This window comes from Lucilia cuprina, chromosome 5 (assembly GCF_022045245.1).
Source record: "Lucilia cuprina isolate Lc7/37 chromosome 5, ASM2204524v1, whole genome shotgun sequence".
Classification (NCBI taxonomy): Eukaryota; Metazoa; Arthropoda; class Insecta; order Diptera; family Calliphoridae; genus Lucilia; species Lucilia cuprina.
The window spans coordinates 57989593-58012245 of record NC_060953.1 but is presented as its reverse complement, the minus strand read 5'-3'; the positions used below and the strand labels follow the sequence as shown (position 1 = coordinate 58012245).

Here is a 22653-nt window from a genome sequence, read left to right as displayed (position 1 = left end):
AACTCTAATTAAATTATTATAATCAGTGAATATGGACTATTTTTGGCAAAGAATTTTTTGTTATACATTTAAGTGGTATTTTAAAGAATTGCATTGCTTTTGATATTTGTAAACAATTTTGTATGGGACGTACTATCTATATCACAATTTTGAAATTGTTCAGATAATGTATTAAGTATTTAAGAAAACATGTGATTTTATATTGGTTTAAATAGATAATCTAGAACTGATTAATTAATATGATAAAATATTTACTTTCTTCCGTATTAGTGAGATTTTTTCTTATAAATTTCCAGAGTAAATCTATATGAGTTGAGGTCAGCAACCTATTTTCATATCATGTATATGAATATCTGATTTTATCTTTAATATCCGATAATTTGTTTTAAACTTATTTAAGAAATAAAACATTAGAAGCTAGTACTTACCACGTATGCTTACAGATAAGGAGTTAAATAAGTTGGTCGATGTAGGCTTCGAACTGCCGAAGTTATAAGTCCACTGTTTTCGAACTCGAAAGAAAAAGTTCTAACATAAAGTAAGAGTTCTAACATACGATCAAATGAAATAAAAATCTGCTCAAAATAAGCACTTAAATATATGATTACGTGTGTCATTACTAGACTACTTTTAAAAAGTATATTTTGGATTGATTGCAAATCATTAACAGGTTTTTACTGGGATCTTATATTTGTCCGATAGTCAAGAGTCAAACTGTAAGAATAACGAGTTGACAGCAATTTCGTATTGTCAACCATAATATAATTTTTTAAGCGGGTTATAATAAGTATATTTTTGAAATAAGAATACAACAAAAGCATATAAATATTTTTTTTTAAATTCGTTTTATTAAATATATGTATTATTTTTTTATATACTTTTATAAAATCAACGATAAAACATTCAGTAGTAATTACAACTTTATCTTGCTCTTATAATATGCTTGCATTTATATTTTATATACTAAATATGTACTATAATTAACTATTTTAAATAGTTGTTATAATTAATTATAATGTATTGTTATATTTGTTATTATATGATGCTCGTTTTAAAAATTAAAACAATATTACAGACAGAATCTTTACAAAATAATAATTAAACCTTTGTAACTAAATGAATTGTGAAATTATATAATGTGAAAGCAAATACATATTGTAACAGTGGAGTAGAAAAGTTTGAATTAAAAAAAAAATAACTTTTTCTAATAAACTTTACACTTTTTAAGGCCAACATTAGCTAAATATTTGTAGTGCCCTTTATTTATGAAATGTTTAAGCAGATTTTCATAATCTTAGTAAGACTTCTTCTGCAAATTTTTACAACTAATATTAATATTTGTCATTATTAAACAAATCGCACCACTGTTTATTACTGCATTAAAGTATGTCAATTGTATTTGCAAAGAAAAAAAAAATACTTAAAAATATTTAATGACTAGATATGATTTGATTCTTAATTTTAGAAAAATGTCTGCCGCAATACTTTTAAGAGATTTACAATTGCATATAAAAATGTTACTTGTAAAGAAACAAAATATTTGAACTAGCGGAACAAAATGATATTTTTTTTTGGCCCTCAAACATCTATATAAATGTTTTTTTATTGTAAACAAGTTTTTTAAAGCCCATATTTTTGATATCGATTAGACTAAAGTATGGACTAAAGAATAGTCTGTAGCCTGGACTATAGAATAGTCTACAGTCTTGACTTCAGAATAGTCAATAGTCTTGAATGTAGAATAGTCTATAGTTTGGACTATAGAATAGTCTATAGTCTGGACTATAAAAAAGTCTATAGTCTGGACTACAGAATAGTCAATAGTCTGGACTATAGAATAGTCTATAGTCTGGATTATAAGATAGTCTATAGTCTGGACTATAGAATAGTCTATAGTCTGGACTATAGAATAGTCTATAGTCTGGACTATAGAATAGTCTATAGTCTGGACTATAGAATAGTCTATAGCCTAAACTATAGAATAGTCTATAGCCTGGACTATAGAATAGTCTATAGCCTGGACTATATAATAGTCTATAATCTGGATTATAGAATAGTCTATAGTCTGGACTATAGAATAGTCTATACTTTAGACTATAGAATAGTGTATACTTTGTACTATAGAAAAGTCTATAGTTTGGACTATAGAATAGTCTACAGTTTGGACTATAGAATAGTCTATAGTCTAGATTATAAAATAGTCTATAGTCTGGATTATAGAATAGTCTATAATCTGGATTATAGAATAGTCTATAGTCTGGATTATAGAATAGTCTATAGTCTGGACTATAGAATGGTCAGTAGGCTGGACTATAGAATAGTCTATAGTTTAGACTAATGAATAGTCTACAGTATAGTTTATAGAATAGTTTAGACTATATAATAGTCTATTGTCTGGACTACAGTTTATAGTCTGATCTAAAGAATAGTCTATATAATAGTTTAAACAAATTCGAAATCAATGTTTTTATGTTTGCTGGGATACTGCGTGCTAATTTAAATTAGCAAATAAAAAACATAACTCACTTTTAACACATAGGTTATAAAGGTACAATTGAATCTTGATCTTGAGATCATGTACGTATGTATGTATGAGCTAAGATAATAAATAGAAAGATCAAAACTTTTCAAATATATGAAATCTTATAAAATGTTAAAAGTACAACTTAAAATTTTATTGTAAATTGTAAACACAACTTTTATAAATACTTCTTGATTTCCATTTGTTATTGTTGTTAAATTGTCTGCACGATCATTTTTTGTTTAATTTAAATTAATTAAATGTGTATACAGGTTGTTGCATTTAATTTATGCAAATATTGTTTTTGTTAAAAAAAAAACAGGCAAACCTCTATAAACCTCACAGTTTTTGTTTTACTAATAAAAAGAAATCATTGTATTTGTAAAAAAAGTACATTGTTTTCGTGTAAACAGTTCAGCGCACACATAGGTCAATAATTTATTTTTAATTAGAATCAATATAAATGATTTCAATTAAAAAAAATACATACCTCCTAATTGTTTTCATATATAAAGGGAATTGAAAATTGCTTGAATTAAAAGCGAGCTTGATTTTATTGTACTTTAAACCCCTGATTTGAACATAACGTCAATAGTAGATATTAGTGTGAATAGATATTTAATGGAAATTAATTAATTTGTTAAGTAAAACGATTTTTTTAATAGAAATGTATACAATTTGTAAAATTTACTATAAATAGACAAAAGTATGATAAATGAAAGTTTGTTTCTAAACATGAAGAATTTACAAGTATTGTTTCTTTGGTAAAAATTTGAGATTTGTTTTTGTTGTATTTTATATGTAGTCTTAAATATTGACCATAAAGTCGTCTTTAGTCTTGACTAAACAGTAGCTCATGGTATTAACTCCTCTCTACCTTAACTAAAGAGTCGTATATAGGTTTGTCTATAGGTTCGTCTATAACCTTGACTAAAGTATCCTTTCCTATAAGTTTGACTTTTGAGTTATCAAAGGCCTTGACTATAGTGTATTCTATAGGAATTTTGGAATCTTTCATAGTTTCGGTTGTAAAGTCTTTTCTAGACTTGTCTATAGTTTCGACTTTCTCTACACTCTACACTATAAAAACGTCTACAGTCTCGTTTGCAGTCTATACAATCGTTTAGGCTGGAGGTCCACACCACACGTTCTACGTTTTCTCGCATTCTATGCGTCTGTCAAAAAAGTAGAATCAAAGTATTTGTATGCTGAAAGTTACAAGCGCAAAAGCGTAGAATACCTTAACGCGTAGAATGCTTAAAATAGATCTACTTTCTACTCTTATAAGAGTTACAAGCGGCGCACGAACATGTCAGCTGATTTTGACATTTGCGTAATTTTAATAAAATAAAATGAGTTTAATGATAAAAAATAAATAAAAGCTGTAGAAAAACGCGAAGTTTAAAAAAAAAACAAAAAATTTAAGCTTAAAAAGCGTCGCATGTAACTTATAGCATAGGACGTGAAGGAGGTATGAAAAGCGTATAATGCTTGAGTACAAGATTAAAGTGTTGCCATACAAAACAACACTGTTTGTTATCAATACAATGCATGTTTTATAAAAAAGAAGAAGATAATTGTAAATGTGAAATGAAAATTAAAGAAAACTTAAAATAAAAAAACATAAATTTTGTGTTTTAAAGTCCACATAGGTTGTCCCATTCAAGAATTAAAATATTTTACAGATCATTTTTATAAAAACTATATTCACCCCTAGTCTGCATTTCGATTATGTTTACGCATTCAGTTATGCAACGATCGAAGAAAGGTATTCCCAAAAAAAACTGAATCGTAAGAAAAAGAAGAAGCAATTCCATTTCGTTTCAATACTTTATGAATTGTGTATTCTGCGTTTTTGTAAGTTGTTGTTTGTGTGGCAGAGAGTCGAATTAAAATTCAGAATACCAAAGTTGCCAGACAGAGAAAATTTCGGTTCGATTTGAAATGCAGAATAAGGGCCATTAATTTTTTTTGCAGCAGCTGTTTACACTATTTCATTTTTTGATTAAGTTTAAACTACCTCCATTGGACGCTTAAGCCAGCAGACATCCTTAATCCTTCACTTAAAGATTAACCCTAAGCCGTCTTTAGTATTGACAATATAGTCGTTTGCAGTATTGACTATGAAGTTTTGAAAACAAAGTCTTGACGGATTCTTTTCGACTAAAACTTGTAAATTCTTTGAATTTTACGAACTTTAAATAAAATAAATACTTGTAGTTTATTACAAATCAGGTTATTCATTCAATCATATACTAAACACAACTGCATTTAATAAGGTCTACCTGTAATTTTTAATATCAAAGTGCAATTTTAAAATCCCATAAAAAATACATGCATATTTATAAAAAAATATACTTATATAAAAATAAAATGCAGTCACGCATTTTAAGTTGAATACACTTTGGAAATCAATGATATATTTATAGAAAACATTTTGTTTCTTTTAGTTTTTTTATTATTATTTTTCTTTAAAAAAAAAACGAAAAACAATTTAAAATGTTACATTTTATTTTTAAATTGCAGTAATTTGTTTGAAACAACAACGACAACAACGTATGTATTATATGCGCCTACTACTACGACGTCTTATGCAAATTTTATTAAATTTAAAATTATCACATTTTTGTAAATCTCTTAAAGTTGGTATAGACGAAAGACTATCAAAATATTTGATCAACAAATAATGATCGTAGTGACCAGTGATTGCTTGAGAAACTTGAGAAGTATTGCTATTACGGGTATATTGATAAAGTCTTGATGCGTAATGATTGTTGGGATTATAATAAAGTAATTTTGATTCAAACACCATATAGGCCAAATAACACGGTTCCAGGGTAACAATAATACGTAAAGCTATATATATACAATACATACACAATGATGTTAAATAACTTAATTAATTTTAATACTAATATATTATATAGTCTTATATATATGTAAATTATGCTGCAAAATGCCCCCAAAATAAACTTAACCTGTTTTCGATTTACGACACTGTAATCCATCCATTTTAGTGACCTGGGTCAGCATAGTGTGGGAATCTGTCATTATATCACTTTCATGTGACACAGAGGATTTTGAGACCAATTGTGCTACAGGCAAATTATCATAGACAGTGGTGTAGATTTTATGAGCCACATAGATGACTATAAAACCCAAGATGACAACCAGTAGGGTGATAAAAGTGTAGGCCAAGATGGTGGGTATGTAAACCAAAGTATTAAACATTTTGTTGCTGTTGTGTGTATTACTTTCTTTTGTTAATTTACAGGTTTATTTCTTATCTGTTTTTTCGTTATTTTTTTTTAAATATTTCAAAATATTTGAATTTTTTATTATGATTTATTTTTATCCGGTTTTTATTAAATTATTTCTATAAATTTTTCTTGTCAATATTTTTTAATTAAAATTTCAAAGCAACAAGAAGAAAATAAACGCCGTAACGTATAAAAAGTAATAGAATTGTTTGTAGACTGACTATTAACACAAGTTTTATTATTTGTATTGTATTTGTTTTTGCCTTGAATTCAATTCGATAAATTTAATTTAATTAAAAACGCTCAAACGTTGTTGTGTTTAGTAACTCTCAATTGCAACTGAACATAAAAATCTGCCGGTATCGTATACGTTTGATTTGCCTCCATGTTACTTATTCACATTGTTATCTTTTCGATTCGATTTTTTTACTCTTGGGCGCAGAAACAACCTGTTAGGCTCTCTTCCTCTCTCTGTCGCTCTTTTTGTGAAATCTTATCATGTGTATTTTTTTACATTTGTTTAAAATGGGGTACGGAAAAACTGCCACAGTCTTGACTATAAACTAAACAGACTTGTATAATCGTTTATAATCAAAACTATATAGTCGTTAACAGTCAAGACTTTTGAATCTTCTATAGTCCTGACTATTGACTCATTAAAAATGTTGACTATAGAGTTGTATAAAGTCTTGACTATACAGTCGTCTGTAGAGTCGTCTATAGTCTACACTATAGAGTCGTCTATAGTCTTGACTATAGAGTAGTCTATAGTCTTGACTATAGAGTAGTCTATAGTCTTGACTATAGAGTAGTCTATAGTCTTGACTATAGAGTAGTCTATAGTCTTGACTTTAGAGTAGTCTATAGTCTTGACTTTAGAGTAGTCTATAGTCTTGACTTTAGAGTAGTCTATAGTCTTGACTTTAGAGTAGTCTATAGTCTTGACTATAGAGTAGTCTATAGTCTTGACTATAGAGTAGTCTATAGTCGTCACTATAGAGTAGTCTATACTCTTGACTATAGAGTAGTCTATAGTCAAGACTATAGAGTAGTCTATAAATTCGTTTAAATTCTTGACTATAAAGTCGTCTTAAATCTTACCTATATAGTTGTCTATAATAATTATTTGCCACCATGCCCCTATATTATCCTTAAATAAAACCACATTTTCCTTTTTATTAATTTCTTGTTATCAGTTTTTTTATACTTAATCCAAGCCTTTATTTCATTATAATTTCTATCTTATCAAATCAGACATCTTTTCTTTAGCAAATCATTGTTTTTTGTTCTTTGTGATATTTATTTTTGTTTTTTTTTTATAATTTTTCATACAAATTCTTTGTTTTTTCTTTAATTTTGATTTATTACAATTTTTGTTACGTGTTTTCTTTTTTTGTTTGTGGAATTCCAATTAAACATACATTTATATATTTTGTTTAAAATAAAATACACTTATGTTGTTAAATGTAATATTTCATTATATCAATTAATTAATTAATTGTTTACACTTTTGTTATTTTTAACAAATTTTGTTAGTTGTTTTTGGGGAGGGAGGGAAGTTTTAAGAAAGTATACTAATTACTAAATTAAAATATAATTAAGAAATTTCTACACCAATTAGATAATTGTTAAGTGGGAAGTTTTACCGACTTACACCATTAGATATTGGTTCATTTAGCTATTTAACAATTGAAAATGATGTAGAAATAAATAGTTTTATTAAATGTGTCTCTCGCCTTGCTCTTTTTCTTATTTAGTTAAATCCATTAACTATTCAAAATTAAAACTAAAATGAAACTTTTAACAAATTAAAAAAAAATAAAATAAAAATGATTTATTGCAAAATGTTATAAATATTAAACAAAACAACAATTTAACTAAAGAAACAATTTGTATAAATAATCTATAAAAAATATTAAGAAAAAGTTACACAAACATTTGGCTAAAAAAATTTTTTTAATCTAGAAATAGTAGCATAAGTTAAGGAGGGAAATTTTCATATCTAAATGATTTGACTTTCAAAATTTTTAAGAAATTATTGTAAAAATGTACTTTTCAAAACGAATTTCCATTGACTTATAATTATTTTGTCTTTAAGTTAATAATTTACTTCCTATCGACAAAAACATCTGTATTTGCCATTTAATTTAACAATAAAATATAATTTTATTTTTAGAAAAACCTTTTTGAACTTAATTAATACAAATACTAGCGAAATTTATATATTGCGGAGAATTTCCTATATTATAAATGTATATTTTCAAATCCAGTTATATAAGATTAATAAAACCAAACAAATATTTGTGTTAAAATTTTCTTAAATATTTTTCATAAAAATTGTTTCTCAAAATCTAAATAACTTTACTATTTGAATAAACCTTTTAATATTGATGTCTCTATCTCGTTTTATGTGCAAGGAACCCGCCGGCGGGTAAATAAAATACTCATAAATATATTTCTTGTTATATTTTTAATGTATTGTTCTTTTACTTTTGCTGTTAAATGTTGATTTTTTTGTAATGTATTTTAATATTTAGTTTATATTATAAGTTATATAAATATATATTTTTATTATAAAGTTGAGGCGCCAGCACTGTAAGGAGGGGTTTTTTTTATTAAATTTAAAAATTTAAAGTTTTTTTACAATACACTGTTACATAGAATGGTAAAAGAAAATAATTTCTTTTATATCTTCTTTTCGAACTTAGAACAGCACTAGATCTTAAATAGAAATGTACTATAGAAAACTTGAACACAATTAGAGCTGAACTGAACTAGATCTAAAATAAAAGTCTATAAGTACTGAACAATAATCGAACCACAATACAAGTATAACTGAACTAAACTGGAAGAGAATTAAATCAGAACAGAACTAAATTGGAACTAGAGCAGAACTATAACAGAACTAGAATATAAGCAGAAGGTAACTAGCACAGAACCAGAAAATAACTAGAACAGAATCTAGCATTTTAACAGAACTATAAACACAGCTAGAGGAATGGAACAGAAATGAACAGAATTAGAACAAAACCAGAAACAGAACTAGAGCAGAATTATAGAACTGAACTGAACTAAACCATAACTGAACTAGAACTGAACTAGAACTGAACTAGAACTGAACTAGAACTGAAGTAGAACTGAACTAGAACTGAACTAGAACTGAACTAGAACTGAACTAGAACTGAACTAGAACTGAACTAGAACTGAATTAGAACTGAACTAGAACTGAACTAGAACTAGAACTAGAACTGAACTGAACTAGAACTGAACTAGAACTGAACTAGAACTGAACTAGAACTGAACTAGAACTGAACTAGAACTGAACTAGAACTAGAACTGAACTAGAACTGAACTAGAACTGAACTAGAACTGAACTAGAACTGCACTAGAACTGAACTAGAACTGAACTAGAACTGAACTAGAACTGAACTAGAACTGAACTAGAACTGACCTAGAACTGAACTAGAACTGAACTAGAACTGAACTAGAACTGAACTAGAACTGAACTAGAACTGAACTAGAACTGAACTAGAACTGAACTAGAACTGAACTAGAACTGAACTAGAACTGAACTAGAACTGAATTAGAACTAAACTAGAACTAAACTAGAACTAAACTAGAACTAAACTAGAACTGAACTAGAACTGAACTAAACTAGAACTGAACTAGAACTGAACTAGAACTGAACTAGAACTGAACTAGAACTGAAAAGAACTGAACTAGAACTGAACTAGAACTGACTAGAACTGAACTAGAACTGTACTAGAACTGAACTAGAACTTAACTAGAACTGAACTAGAACTGAAGTAGAACTGAACTAGAACTGAACTAGAACTGAACTAGAACTGAACTAGAACTGAACTGAACTAGAACTGAACTAGAACTGAACTAGAACTGAACTAGAAGTGAACTAAAACTGAACTAGAACTGAACTAGAACTGAACTAGAACTGAACTAGAACTGAACTAGAACTGAACTAGAACTGAACTAGAGCTGAACTAGAACTGAACTAGAATCGAACTAGAACTGAACTAGAACTGAATTGGAACTGACTTTTAGTAAAATAGAAGGTAGAACGTGCTTATTGAAAGTGCAGAGCACAAATTTGTGGTTTACGATTAATAAGTTATAGTAGTAATGAGCAAAATTTCAACTAACACAGTATATTAATTCAGTCCTGTGATCCTAAGAAGTGCAATAGAAGGATGTGTGCACAGCTAAACAAATCCGACACTTCTGTTTAATGGGATCTACTTTACAAATGATTTAGCAATATTCAAAAAATTGTGATGAAAACTATGAAATTCAAATTAAGGAAAGCGTTAAAAAAATTGAGAACTGAGTTTATTATTTAGTGAGTTTTTTATGCTTAAAAAAATCTATGTTGGCTCATATTCATAAAGTGTATTATAATTTAAACATCAACAACAGTTAGATGAAGAGAAAAACTAATTCGAAATTGAATTTTTATTATTTTCAATAATTTTTTAGGAAAAAATTTCAATTCTTTATTATATGTATAATTATGTAGGTTTGTATTTTTTTATAATTATTTATGTATAAGTTGCCAGCAAAATTTAAGCTAACTTTTTTCAAATTGTTTATTTAAATTAACTAAGATTTCTTTTTTTTCAAAATAAAATAATTTAATAGAATAATTATGTTTATGATATAACAAAAATATATTCTAATTAACAAAAATAAAATTAAAAAAGAAAAATTTATAAATAACAAAAGAAAAGGAAATAAAATAATAATTAATATAAATATAAGAAATTAAATTTAAATAAACCTTCTCTAAAGTCATACAGATCCTGTCTTAATTTATTTAATGTTTGTTCCAAAGATAAGAAAAAACCATATAAATAAAATAAAACAATTGTTATTTTAAATTGTATGTTTTTAAATGAAGTTCTTGTTATTTTTCAAACAGAATAATCTTTTAATTAGAGAAAGTCTATATTGTAGTTGTGATTTTTGTTAAAAAATATTTTCTTTTTTTTCTTCTTCAATATTATTAAGTTTACTTTCTATTTAGTTCAGAGTTGTTTTGGGAAGGTTGGTTCAAAATATTTTTAAACTTTTAATCAATCAATTTCTTACAAAATGTTTACATTTTTCCACTTTTAACAACAGTTCTTTTAATTTTCTTACAATTTATTGTAGTTTTTAATTTGTTTTGTTGTATAGTTGTTACAGCTTTACATCAAACACTGAAATATATATTTTTTTCAATTATTTTTGTTTAAAATTATATTTATATTTGTTTTATAATTGTATGAAAAAGTTGTTATTTTATAAGTTTTTGTTTAATTCATTTGTTTTTATATTTCTGTATAAACATTTATGTTTTTTTTTTGTTGTTATTTTTTTCTATAGAGTCTTGTTTGAAAATATGTTTCCTTTTTTCATTTAGATTGTTTGTTTATCTCTAAATTTAAAGTATTTGTTGTTCCTTCTTTGTTGTTGTTTTTAACAGAGATAGATGTGTGATGTATTTGATTTCATTTATAATTCAAATTTTAGTTTTCTTCTTCTTTCAAGATAAATGTTTCATTTTTAGCAGTGTATTTTACAAAGTTATTTTCTTAATTTGTTTTCTCTTCATTTTACAAATAAATTTCGCTTGTTTTAATCAAAACTTTTAAAAGTTATTCCATAAAATCACAAAAAAAAGAAAATTATAATAATTTGTGTTTTTCTTAATGTTTTTCTCTTTGTGTTAGAGTTTTTCTTCAAATATCTGGATTTAAACAGACAATGAAACAAAACTGTTGTATTGAGTAATGTTGCGTTTTAAAATATCCGCACAGGGTCCCAAAACACGTTCAAATCTGGAAAATAATATAAAAGTTCGTATTAGAAACTTTATTCGAAGCTTGTAAAAAAGAAAGCTGCTGACTTTCTAAACTGATTCAATACTAAAGTAAAACTGATCTTGTACTTCAATGAACTCGAAATAGATCTGAACTAGAACTGAACTAGACCTGAACTAGACCTGAACTACAACTGAACTAGACCTGAACTAGAACTGAACTAGAACTGAACAAGAACTGAACTAGAACTGATCTAGAACTGAACTAGAACTGAACTAGAACTGAACTAGAACTGAACTAGAACTGAACAAGAACTGAACTAGAACTGAACTAGAACTGAACTAGAACTGAACTAGAACTAGAACTGAACTAGAACTAAACTAGAACTGAACTAGAACTGAACTAGAACTGAACTAGAACTGAACTAGAACTGAACTAGAACTGAACTAGAACTGAACTAGAACTGAACTAGAACTGAACTAGAACTGAACTGAACTAGAACTGAACTAGAACTGAACTAGAACTGAACTAGAACTGAACTAGAACTGAACTAGAACTGAACTAGAACTGAACTAGAACTGAACTAGAACTGAACTAGAACTGAACTAGAACTGAACTAGAACTGAACTAGAACTGAACTAGAACTGAACTAGAACTGAACTAGAACTGAACTAGAACTGAACTAGAACTGAACTAGAACTAAACTAGAACTGAACTAGAACTGAACTAGAACTGAACTAGAACTAGAACTGAACTAGAACTGAACTAGAACTGAACTAGAACTGAACTAGAACTGAACTAGAACTGAACTAGAACTGAACTAGAACTGAACTAGAACTGAACTAGAACTGAACTAGAACTGAACTAGAACTGAACTAGAACTGAACTAGAACTGAACTAGAACTGAACTAGAACTGAACTAGAACTGAACTAGAAGTGAACTAGAAGTGAACTAGAAGTGAACTAAAACTGAACTAGAACTGAACTAGAACTGAACTAGAACTGAACTAGAACTGAACTAGAACTGAACTAGAACTGAACTAGAACTGAACTAGAACTGAACTAGAACTAGAACTGAACTAGAACTGAACTAGAACTGAACTAGAACTGAACTAGAACTGAACTAGAACTGAACTAGAACTGAACTAGAACTGAACTAGAACTGAACTAGAACTGAACTAGAACTGAACTAGAACTGAACTAGAACTGAACTAGAACTGAACTAGAACTGAACTAGAACTGAACTAGAACTGAACTAGAACTGAACTAGAACTGAACTAGAACTGAACTAGAACTGAACTAGAACTGAACTAGAACTGAACTAGAACTGAACTAGAACTGAACTAGAACTGAACTAGAACTAGAACTGAACTAGAACTGAACTAGAACTGAACTAGAACTGAACTAGAACTGAACTAGAACTGAACTAGAACTGAACTAGAACTGAACTAGAACTGAACTAGAACTGAACTAGAACTGAACTAGAACTGAACTAGAACTGAACTAGAACTGAACTAGAACTGAACTAGAACTGAACTAGAACTGAACTAGAACTGAACTAGAACTGAACTAGAACTGAACTAGAACTGAACTAGAACTGAACTAGAACTGAACTAGAACTAAACTAAACTAAACTAAACTAAACTAAACTAAACTAAACTAAACTAAACTAAACTAAACTAAACTAAACTAAACTAAACTAAACTAAACTAAACTAAACTAAACTAAACTAAACTAAACTAAACTAAACTAAACTAAACTAAACTAAACTAAACTAAACTAAACTAAACTAAACTAAACTAAACTAAACTAAACTAAACTAAACTAAACTAAACTAAACTAAACTAAACTAAACTAAACTAAACTAAACTAAACTAAACTAAACTAAAATAAACTAAACTAAACTAAACTAAACTAAACTAAACTAAACTAAACTAAACTAAACTAAACTAAACTAAACTAAACTAAACTAAACTAAACTAAACTAAACTAAACTAAACTAAACTAAACTAAACTAAACTAAACTAAACTAGACTAACAGTTATAAGTTTACTCACCTCGCTCTATCCAACTTCACACATTTCAAGGGACCTCTGGCAACAACTGTAGCAGCACGTGGACGATCTAGCAACAATGCAATTTCACCGAAATAGTCACTGGTGCCTAAACGGCCAACTTCGGCAGGTTCATCGCCTTGCTAAAATGTTAAAAAAAAGAATATTAAAATAATTAAAATAAAATTCTAAATCTACTGTCATTTATAGAAGAATTTGTATTTTTTCCTTCTTTAACATCCAAACCAAAGAATAATATCCAAACATTGAACAAATTATTTACAATTATTATTTTAACTAACCTCAGCACGTCTTTGTAAAACAACAGCACAGCCTTCAACAATGATATAGAAATCATCACCAGGTTCTCCCTGTTTAACAATTGTTTCGCCGTCTTCAAAATTAACAAGTTCCAAAGCGTCGGCCACCGTCAAACGTTCCCATTTGTCCAGACTCTCTGTAATAATAGAAAACAAATAGATAAATAAAAGTGACATTTTGACGGTTTCTCCTATTTAATCGAACTCTAGAAAGTTGTAATTTTTAAAACTTACCCAATATAGAAACACGCGATAAGAATTCCTCATACATTTTACGTTTTCTAATAGTGGAACCCATCAAAATTCTACGATATGAGTCACGATCAATACCCCATAATTTAACATCGGTTTTGGCACGTACTGTAGCAGCTCTTGGGGTACCATAGATCAAAGCCAATTCACCAAAACTGCCACCTTCGCCAATAGTAGTTACCATTTCGGAATTGACAAATACCTGTGAACAAAATGAATAATATGAAAATAGTTTTCTTATTTTTCGCAAAGTAATTCTAGAAACTTACCTCAACTTCACCCTGATCTATGACATAGAAATTATCACCCTCATCGCCCTGTTGTATTATATTTTCACCCATTAGATGTGTTACGGGAAACATGGCATCGAATATATCGGAACGTTCGTTTTCATCCAAATGTGAGAATAATACATTTTTGGCGATGGCTTTCGAGAGAGCAGCCATTGTTTTATAATCTTTTGGTACGACTTTTTTCACATAGCTGGTTGCGTCCTCTTCAGTCACTGGTTCGGCTGAAATGCCGCCACGTCGTCTAACTGGTGGGGCATGTGTTTGTGGCATTGGACTGAGATCTTCACAATCGTCAGGGCTGGTAACCTGTTTAGTGGCATCAAGTTTAACTTGTTCCTGTAAATGGGGAAAAAATAAAAAATTATTGAATTGATTATATAAAACATAAACTTCTCTTAAACTATGACGTAAGTGTTAAATTTAAACTAAAGTATACTTTGGTTTAATTTATAAGCAAAAAACTAATTCCTAAGATAAAAAAAAGACTTATTTTGATTAATATTTTGTTGTGAGTGTTCAAGGAAAATTCGCCAAATTTACATTTGCATGTGTTTGTTTTAATGTTTGACATTTAAATTAAATAAATTACTTTTACTTTCGAAGAGATTTTAGACAGACAGACTTACATACACACACACACACATGCATATATGGGAAAACATTCATATGTACATAAATATATATGAAAAATGTTTTCTCTTATTATTTGCATGTTCAGCTATTTCATTTAAATTGTTTAAAAATTCTTAAGCTTTTTTTTTTATTTTTCAACATCATTAAATTATTGTTGCTGTGCGTTCTTTTTTAATTCTTTTGTATGACGTAAATGGAAAAGAAGCAACAGAGGAAAATGAAAATGGGTTTAAAAACGCGAAAAGGCTGTAAAAAAATTTGTCGAATATACGAGTTTTGTAATAAAATTTATATGAATTTTGTTTAAATGTCGCGGAATTAAAAACCTTTTTTATCACTTTTCTGCCTTGAAACAGTTTTATTTTATAACTTTTATTTCTTATTTAATACATAAATTTAAAGAATCTTTAAAATCTAAAAAGTATTTGATTTAAATTTAAAGGTTTCAAAGTTTTTTATTTAATTCTCGAAAAAATATAACAAATTTTATTCGAAAAATTTTCTTGTTTTAGATTTTTTTTCAATTTTTCTTTTATTTTGAAAAATTTTTTATTTCATAGAAATTTAATATTCAAAAATTTATTTTTTTTTTGAGATTTCAAGAAAAATTCTGTTTTTTATTATAAAATTTTTGAAAAATTCAAAAATTTTTCTTTTTAAAAATTTTTTAAAAATTGTTCTTTTTTATAAGAAAACATCTCCTTTTTTATAGAAAATAATCTGCTACTTTTCAAAACTTTAACTTTTTTATAGAAAAAATATTCGAATTTATTTATAAGAAAATTTTCAAAAGTTTCTCTATTTTTTATAGAAAGTTATTGAAAATGTCTCTTTTTTATAGAAAATTTTTAAAAGTTTTCTTTTTTATTAGAAAGTTTTTGAGAATAAGTCTTTTTTCCGTTTCATAAAAATTTTTGAAAACTGTTTCTTTTTTATAGAAAAGTTTTGAAAAAAAATTTTTTAAACATTACGAATATTTTTTTATCATATTAGAATACAGTTTTGTTTGGAATTTAACTTTTTCAAAAATGTCTCCTTTATTACTTAAAAGAACTTTTCAAAAATGTCTCCTTTATTACAAAACTTTTTAATTCCAGATATACGAAATTTTGTATTCAATTCTCATTATTCTCGAAAAGTTTACATAAATGTCAAAGTTCTTCGAGTAAAATTGAAAGATTCTAATTGAATTCATATAAGGGCTCCAAACATCTCCCACGGACGAAAGACCTTTCCTTTTCTCCAAAATAATCATCAAATTTTGTTCTCTTGAAATTTTTAATTGCCTTGAAGAGAAAATTGTTATCGTGAACTTGTTGTGAACATTTCATTCACAATAGTTGATTTTGTACGGAACAGCTGATCAATGTTTACAAAATTTCATCAACAAATTTCACAACAGGGAAATATTTTCACGACAAAAAAGTTAGTGAACGAAAAAAGTGAAAATGGAACATGAAGGGTAAAAAATCTAAGGGTATACAATTTTTTGATCTTATAAAGTATATACATATGTTCTAGATGCTTATAGATAGCGGAGTCGATTAATCCATATCAGTCTGTTTGTCTGTGTGAGTGTGTGTTTCTGAAGACCTCAAATATCTTTGGTATCTCAGAATTCAATAATTCTATCAGGCATGCTTTCGAGAAGTTTCCTATTTAAAATCACCAAAATCAGTTTGTAAATAACAGAGATATAAGCAAAAAATGCAGACGCATGAAAATAACAACAATGTTCAGATTGTGCTTGCTTGCGTGTACGTTGTGTGTGCTTGTTGGATGAATTGTTGGATGAATAATCAGTAAACTGACTTATTTTTGACTCCTTTTGATCAACTAAACGTGCTTAAGAAGTTGAGCGTTTTAAAAATGATTCGAAAATATTCCCGACATATAATTGGAAACTGATTATTTGAAAAACAATAACAAAATGTATAGCAATCATAAATTGATCATCCTGGTGTTTAAAATATGATGGTTTTAAAAACATATTTTGTGATCATATTTCGAGCAGTTGGAAGATTAAAAATTGTTTCTTATGTAATGACTCAAAAACGATTCAAAAAAAAAAGAGTCGAAACTGATTAGAAAATGGACTCAGAAAAGACTCTTTTAGAACAAACGGCAAAAAATTTTGTGTGTGTTTGCAATTCTCATTTCGTTTATAAAATTAAATTTATAAGTATTTCAATTTGTGTGATATTTATAAAGTCGATTTTCTGACAAGGAAATTAAAGTTATATTATGCTTTATTATAATAATTTTATATGTTTAATTATCTTCTATGGAAGACAGTTGGGTGACTAAACTAAGTCTAAGTCTGAATTGTCTGAAAAACAATAACAAAATGTACAGCAATCACAAATAGGTCTTCTTCGTCTTGTTATTATTTTGTCGGAAGATCAAAAAGTGTTTTCTGTTGTATTGTATTTGTCTGTAACAAACATAAAAATTACTCAGAAAAGACTCAAAATCGACTCGAAAATATTCTAAAACGACCAGTATGTCGGTTCATTAATGACTCCAAAAGAGATTAAAAAATGAGTCAGAAGTGATGAGAAGTGGGGCTTATAAAAGCCTCGTTTAGAACAGGAAAAAATCCTGTTTTTTTTTAATTTTCCAAAAAGAGAATATTTTATATAAAATATTTTCTAAATGTTTTATTTTAGCAAAAATACAAAATTTATCCCTTCAAAATAAGGAGTGAGATCGAAAAATTATTAACATACATATATGTTTATAAAAAAGAAACCACTAAACTTACAGCTTTATTTTTTTTTTATTTGATTCAAATTATTATTACAATTTACAAAAAAAAATATTTTTATAGTTTTAATCACTAGTGATGAAATTTTGAACCCTTTTCGGAAACCCTTCCATTAACGTTTTTATAGTGCTTTCTGTCACTTTGCTCGAACATGTAGTCCATCTCCGTTTAAAATCTACCACACTTTTGGACACCTTTTTGTACTCTTCAATTCTCTTTTAACAAGAGCCCAATATCTCTCCAGTGGCCTTAGCTCCGGGCAGTTTGGAGGATTTGCCTCTCTTGGTACAAATACCACATTATTGTTCTTGTACCACTCAAGGGCTTGTTTACCATAGTGACAGGATGCCAAGTCAGGCCAAGAATAAGTGGACACATTATGAAGTCTTATGAATGGAAGCAGCCTTTTTTGTAAACATTCCTTGATGTAAATTTCGGTATTTATAGAGCCCGTTGTAACAAATGATTGGCTTCTTTTGCCGCAACTGCATATTGCTTGCCATACCAAGAACTTTCTGGGAAATTTTGTCTGCTTTTGGGTCCTAAACTTTTCTTCAACATTCCCTCGAGCATCAGCAACATAAAACTTTTGACCTGGAAGTTGCGAAAAATCTGCCAGAACATACGTTTCGTCATCCATTATGCAGCAAGAATATTTTTTTATAAAACTTGACTTCAATTTCCGTGCTCTGTTTTTGGCCTCTAAATTTTTAGCAGCGTTCCTGTCAGGAACTTTTTGAGCCTTGTATGTTTCTAAACCTGCACTAGCTTTAACTTTTCGTACCAAATAGTCCGAGCACTGAGCTAACCGAGCTGCTTTCCTACCGGATGTGTTGGGAGCTCTTTTGAAAATGCGTTCTATTTTTTGGCTTTAGAAACATCATGTGGACCATTCCTTCTACCTGAACCAGATTTTCTATCAACTGACAAGTTCTCCCGGTACTGTTTAATAACATTGGAAACAGTTTGACGGCAGACCTTTGTATGCTTGGCCAACTTTTTGTAAGACCAAGTTGGGTTTAGTTGAAAATATTTAATAATTTCAGTACGCACTTTTTTCTGGTCACTCATTTTAATCAGATTAACAAAAAAATTAATATAATTGACATTACACATAATAACTGACATGTTTTTCAAAGGTAACTTGATCAAAAAAAAAAATCAAATAATACTTTGGTTGAAAAATGTAATGAAAAACGTGTGTTAAGAATTTTTCGATCTCACTCCTTATAATATAGAATTTCCCCCCTTTATGGGACCTTTTGAAAAAATAATTGTTACCACCCCCTTTACTTCAGATATGTACATCCGCACGATAATTGTAATTTTCTACTTGTTCGCTGCTGTCTAAATCAATTCTATTTCTAATCTTATCGCAATAACAGTTACCAAAATTCATTACATTTCGTTTCATTGGCAAAGCATTCTTAACCCAATTAGCATATAGTAGAATATCAAAGATTCTGACGTTTGTTTCGCAAATGACTGACTAACGACCAATTGACTGAATGTCGCACAAACGAAAAAAAAAACATCAACTTGAATGTTTTTTTTTTTTTTTTGTTTTGATTAGAGTATAGCACGGCGTTATAAAAGTAAAATTGTAATATCATTACTATGTTTTTGTTGCTGTTTTTTCATTTGCCTTACCAACAGCCATAACCATACACAATATAAAATCAAACAAGCATGAGCATGTTCAAGTACTCGAGTGTACGATTGTATGTATATGACCGGGACCATTTAGTCGTATGTGTTCTATAGAATTGTATAAATTTTCTGCTTGTTCAGGCACGTATAATTATTATGCCGTTTGTTGCCTTTTTTTTTGTTTGGAACGTACTCAAGAGTAGAAGGGATTTATAAAGTCAATTGCGTCATAGTTTTTCGATTGTAAAAACTTAGCTAAAAGAATAGACTGATCCAAAAATGTAAAGGATTTTGTTACTTTTGAAGGTATTCTTAAAATGTGAAAGTATTCTAAAGGACCTAACATACCAATATTGTTGTTAATATATCACAATTCTATTTTATTATATTTGTTTTTTATTGTCAGCTTAATATAACTTTTCAGTTAAATATAAAATTTTTGTCTTGAATTTTGCAAATTTTAAGTGGGAGTGTTATTTAAAACACATTTAATAATTATAAATATGTTTGCGTCAAAAGGAGTGTCTGGGATTTATTTGTTTGTATTATTTATTACTTTTGAGCAATTAGCATCAAAAATAAAATTATTCGCTTTATAAATTATAAAGGAGAATATACGTCAATCTAAAGACCAAACTTTGGTTTGGGAGGAGATCTGGGAGGAATGGAAATTAGCCGCTCCCCCCAAACCAGACTAGACTATATTCCAGACTATAGACTATATTCCAGTCTATAGACTATAGTCCAAACTATAGACTATAGCCCATATATAGACTATAGTTCAGACTAGTCTATATTTCAAACTATAGACTAAACATAAGACCAGACTTTATACTGGACTATATTCCGGATTATAGACTGGACTACATTCCAGACTATAGACTGGACTACATTCCACACTACAGACTATAGATTTGACTATAGTCCAGACTATAGACTAGACGATTGTCTAGGCAATACCGCTGACTATAGGCGTGACTGCAGTTTGTACTTTAGTCTATCCTTAGTCTGAACTATATAGTCTACAGTCTAGACTATAGTCTAGTTCAAATCTGGATCATACTCTAGCCAATGTTCGGCAAAATACCATGGTTTATAGTTCGGTCTATGATCTGGACAATATTCTGGTCTATAGACCGGTTTACAGCCTGGACTATAATCTGGTTTACAATTTATAATATGGAATAAAGTCTGGTCTATACTATGAACAATAACCTAGTCCAACCGGCATACAGTCTGGACTAAAATCTGGTATACTGTAAATAATCTCAAATATAGTCTGGTCTATGGAAAAAATCTGATCTGGGGTCTATGATATGTAGTCTGATATATATTCTGAACTGTACTTTGGACTACAGTTTTTTATATTGCCTGGTCTACAGTCTGGACTGAAGTCTAGTCTATAATCTGGACAACAGTCTGGTGGCAATTCTGGTCTAAAGTCCAGTTTTTAGTCTGGTTCAAGGTTTGATCTGTAGACTAGTATATAGTCTGCAATCTGGACTAAGATCTGGTCTATAGTCTGGTATATTGTCTGCCCTACAGCTTGTTATATAGTCTTTACTGTCTGTTATATTGTCTGGACTACAGTTAAATATATAGATTGTACTATAGACGTTATACTTTATAAAGTCTAAACTATAGTATGAATTATAATCATGTTTATTGTCTTTACTCTGGACTAAAGTCTTGTCTGGAATCTAGCAAGACTAAAGTCCCAACTATAGACAAGACTTAAGTCCCGATTCGACAAGTCCCGACCATCGACAAGATTATAGTCCCGTCTATAGACGTGACAATAGACATTACTAATAACCAGGCTATAGATAGTCGGGACTGTTGCATATTATAGTCAAGTGTATAGTCTCGACTTTAGTATTTTAAAATCTACATGCTCGACTATATCATAGCCTAGGACTGACTATTGGCCATAGTATTTTCAAAACGAAAATCGTTTACTTGTTATTAATCATTTTTTTATTGTCTTCTTACATTTGTTAGCTTTATTTTATCGATCGTACTATCAAAACTATTTATTAAATTAAAATCATATCTAGATTTCAAATAATAATGACAAATATTTAGTTTATTTTAACTGTAGTTTATAAAATAGATTTTTTCACTATTATTGTCTAACAAAATCATAAAAAGCTTTGACGATAAAAATACTTATCGTTAATAAATATAAATATACAAATATTATTGAACAAAATTGATGTGCGTTCAAAATTAACTAAAATAAATAAAATTGAGCAATCAATTTTATTGTTGCTGTTATATTTTATTGTTGTTAAACGCGATTGTCATGTGAGATAAACAAATAAATAGTTTGTAAGGAATAAAAATGATAATTTAAACAATTTTAATTGATAATTATGTTTAGACGACTAATAGTGAAATTGTTAAAAAAAATTTTAATTATAGACATTTTTAGGTATATTATAGAAACAACTATGATAAATACAGTTAATTTGTCAAAAAAATCCAAATGTTAAAGTGTTTAGAAGAGGTATCAAAACTGAAACTAAATAACTACGTCAGAAACATATACTCATTATATATGACAGTGTTATATTGCATGTTATTTTAATAGTTTAGACATACACTTAGGTCTCGATTTACGTGCTTATTTTAATGGTTTTACAAATTTTGTATTTGTTTAAAAAAATAAATGTAAATTATTTTACGAGTTTAAACTAGCATTTTTTTTCTATGTTTCCTTTAGCTGTTTATTAAGAGGCTTTAGTGTATTCACATTTTACTTTAACAAAAAGGCGTAATGTTAAAAAGTGGCAACATATTTGCTGCCATTGCAATGACCTTTAAATATGTATAAACAAACAATTTATACCCATACCCATTGATACTCTCGTTAAAATAACCCTTGAGGACCATAAAAATATAATATATATATATATATATATATATATATATATATTATATATATATATATATATATATATATATATATATATATAATATATATATATATATATATTATATATTATATATTATATATATATATATATATTATATATATATATATATATAATATATATATATATATATATATATATATATATATAT

The 22653-nt window shown here is 28.1% G+C and overlaps 2 protein-coding genes across 5 annotated transcripts in view; both read right to left on the bottom strand.

Moving 5' to 3' along the window:
- Positions 1 to 4997: 4997 nt before the first annotated feature.
- Positions 4998 to 6133, bottom strand: LOC111683170. Its single transcript, XM_046952369.1, has 2 exons — positions 5500 to 6133; positions 4998 to 5377 (listed from the first exon to the last, which is right to left on the bottom strand). Exons 1-2 carry the CDS (start codon positions 5750 to 5752, stop codon positions 5085 to 5087), a joined length of 546 nt encoding a protein of 181 aa, XP_046808325.1. The 5' UTR covers positions 5753 to 6133; the 3' UTR covers positions 4998 to 5084.
- A 5362-nt stretch (positions 6134 to 11495) lies between these two features.
- LOC111684575 (cAMP-dependent protein kinase type I regulatory subunit) overlaps positions 11496 to 22653 on the bottom strand; it is a 61487-nt gene continuing 50329 nt past the window's right edge. For all 4 annotated transcript variants that reach the window (XM_046951519.1, XM_023446772.2, XM_023446771.2 and 1 more), the window contains exons 2-6: positions 14493 to 14852; positions 14206 to 14425; positions 13954 to 14108; positions 13655 to 13794; positions 11496 to 11615 (exon numbers count right to left, since the gene is read on the bottom strand). In XM_046951519.1, coding sequence (XP_046807475.1) covers positions 11531 to 11615; positions 13655 to 13794; positions 13954 to 14108; positions 14206 to 14425; positions 14493 to 14852 — 960 coding nt within the window. In that variant the 3' untranslated portion in view covers positions 11496 to 11530. The remainder of the gene's footprint in view (positions 11616 to 13654; positions 13795 to 13953; positions 14109 to 14205; positions 14426 to 14492; positions 14853 to 22653) is intronic.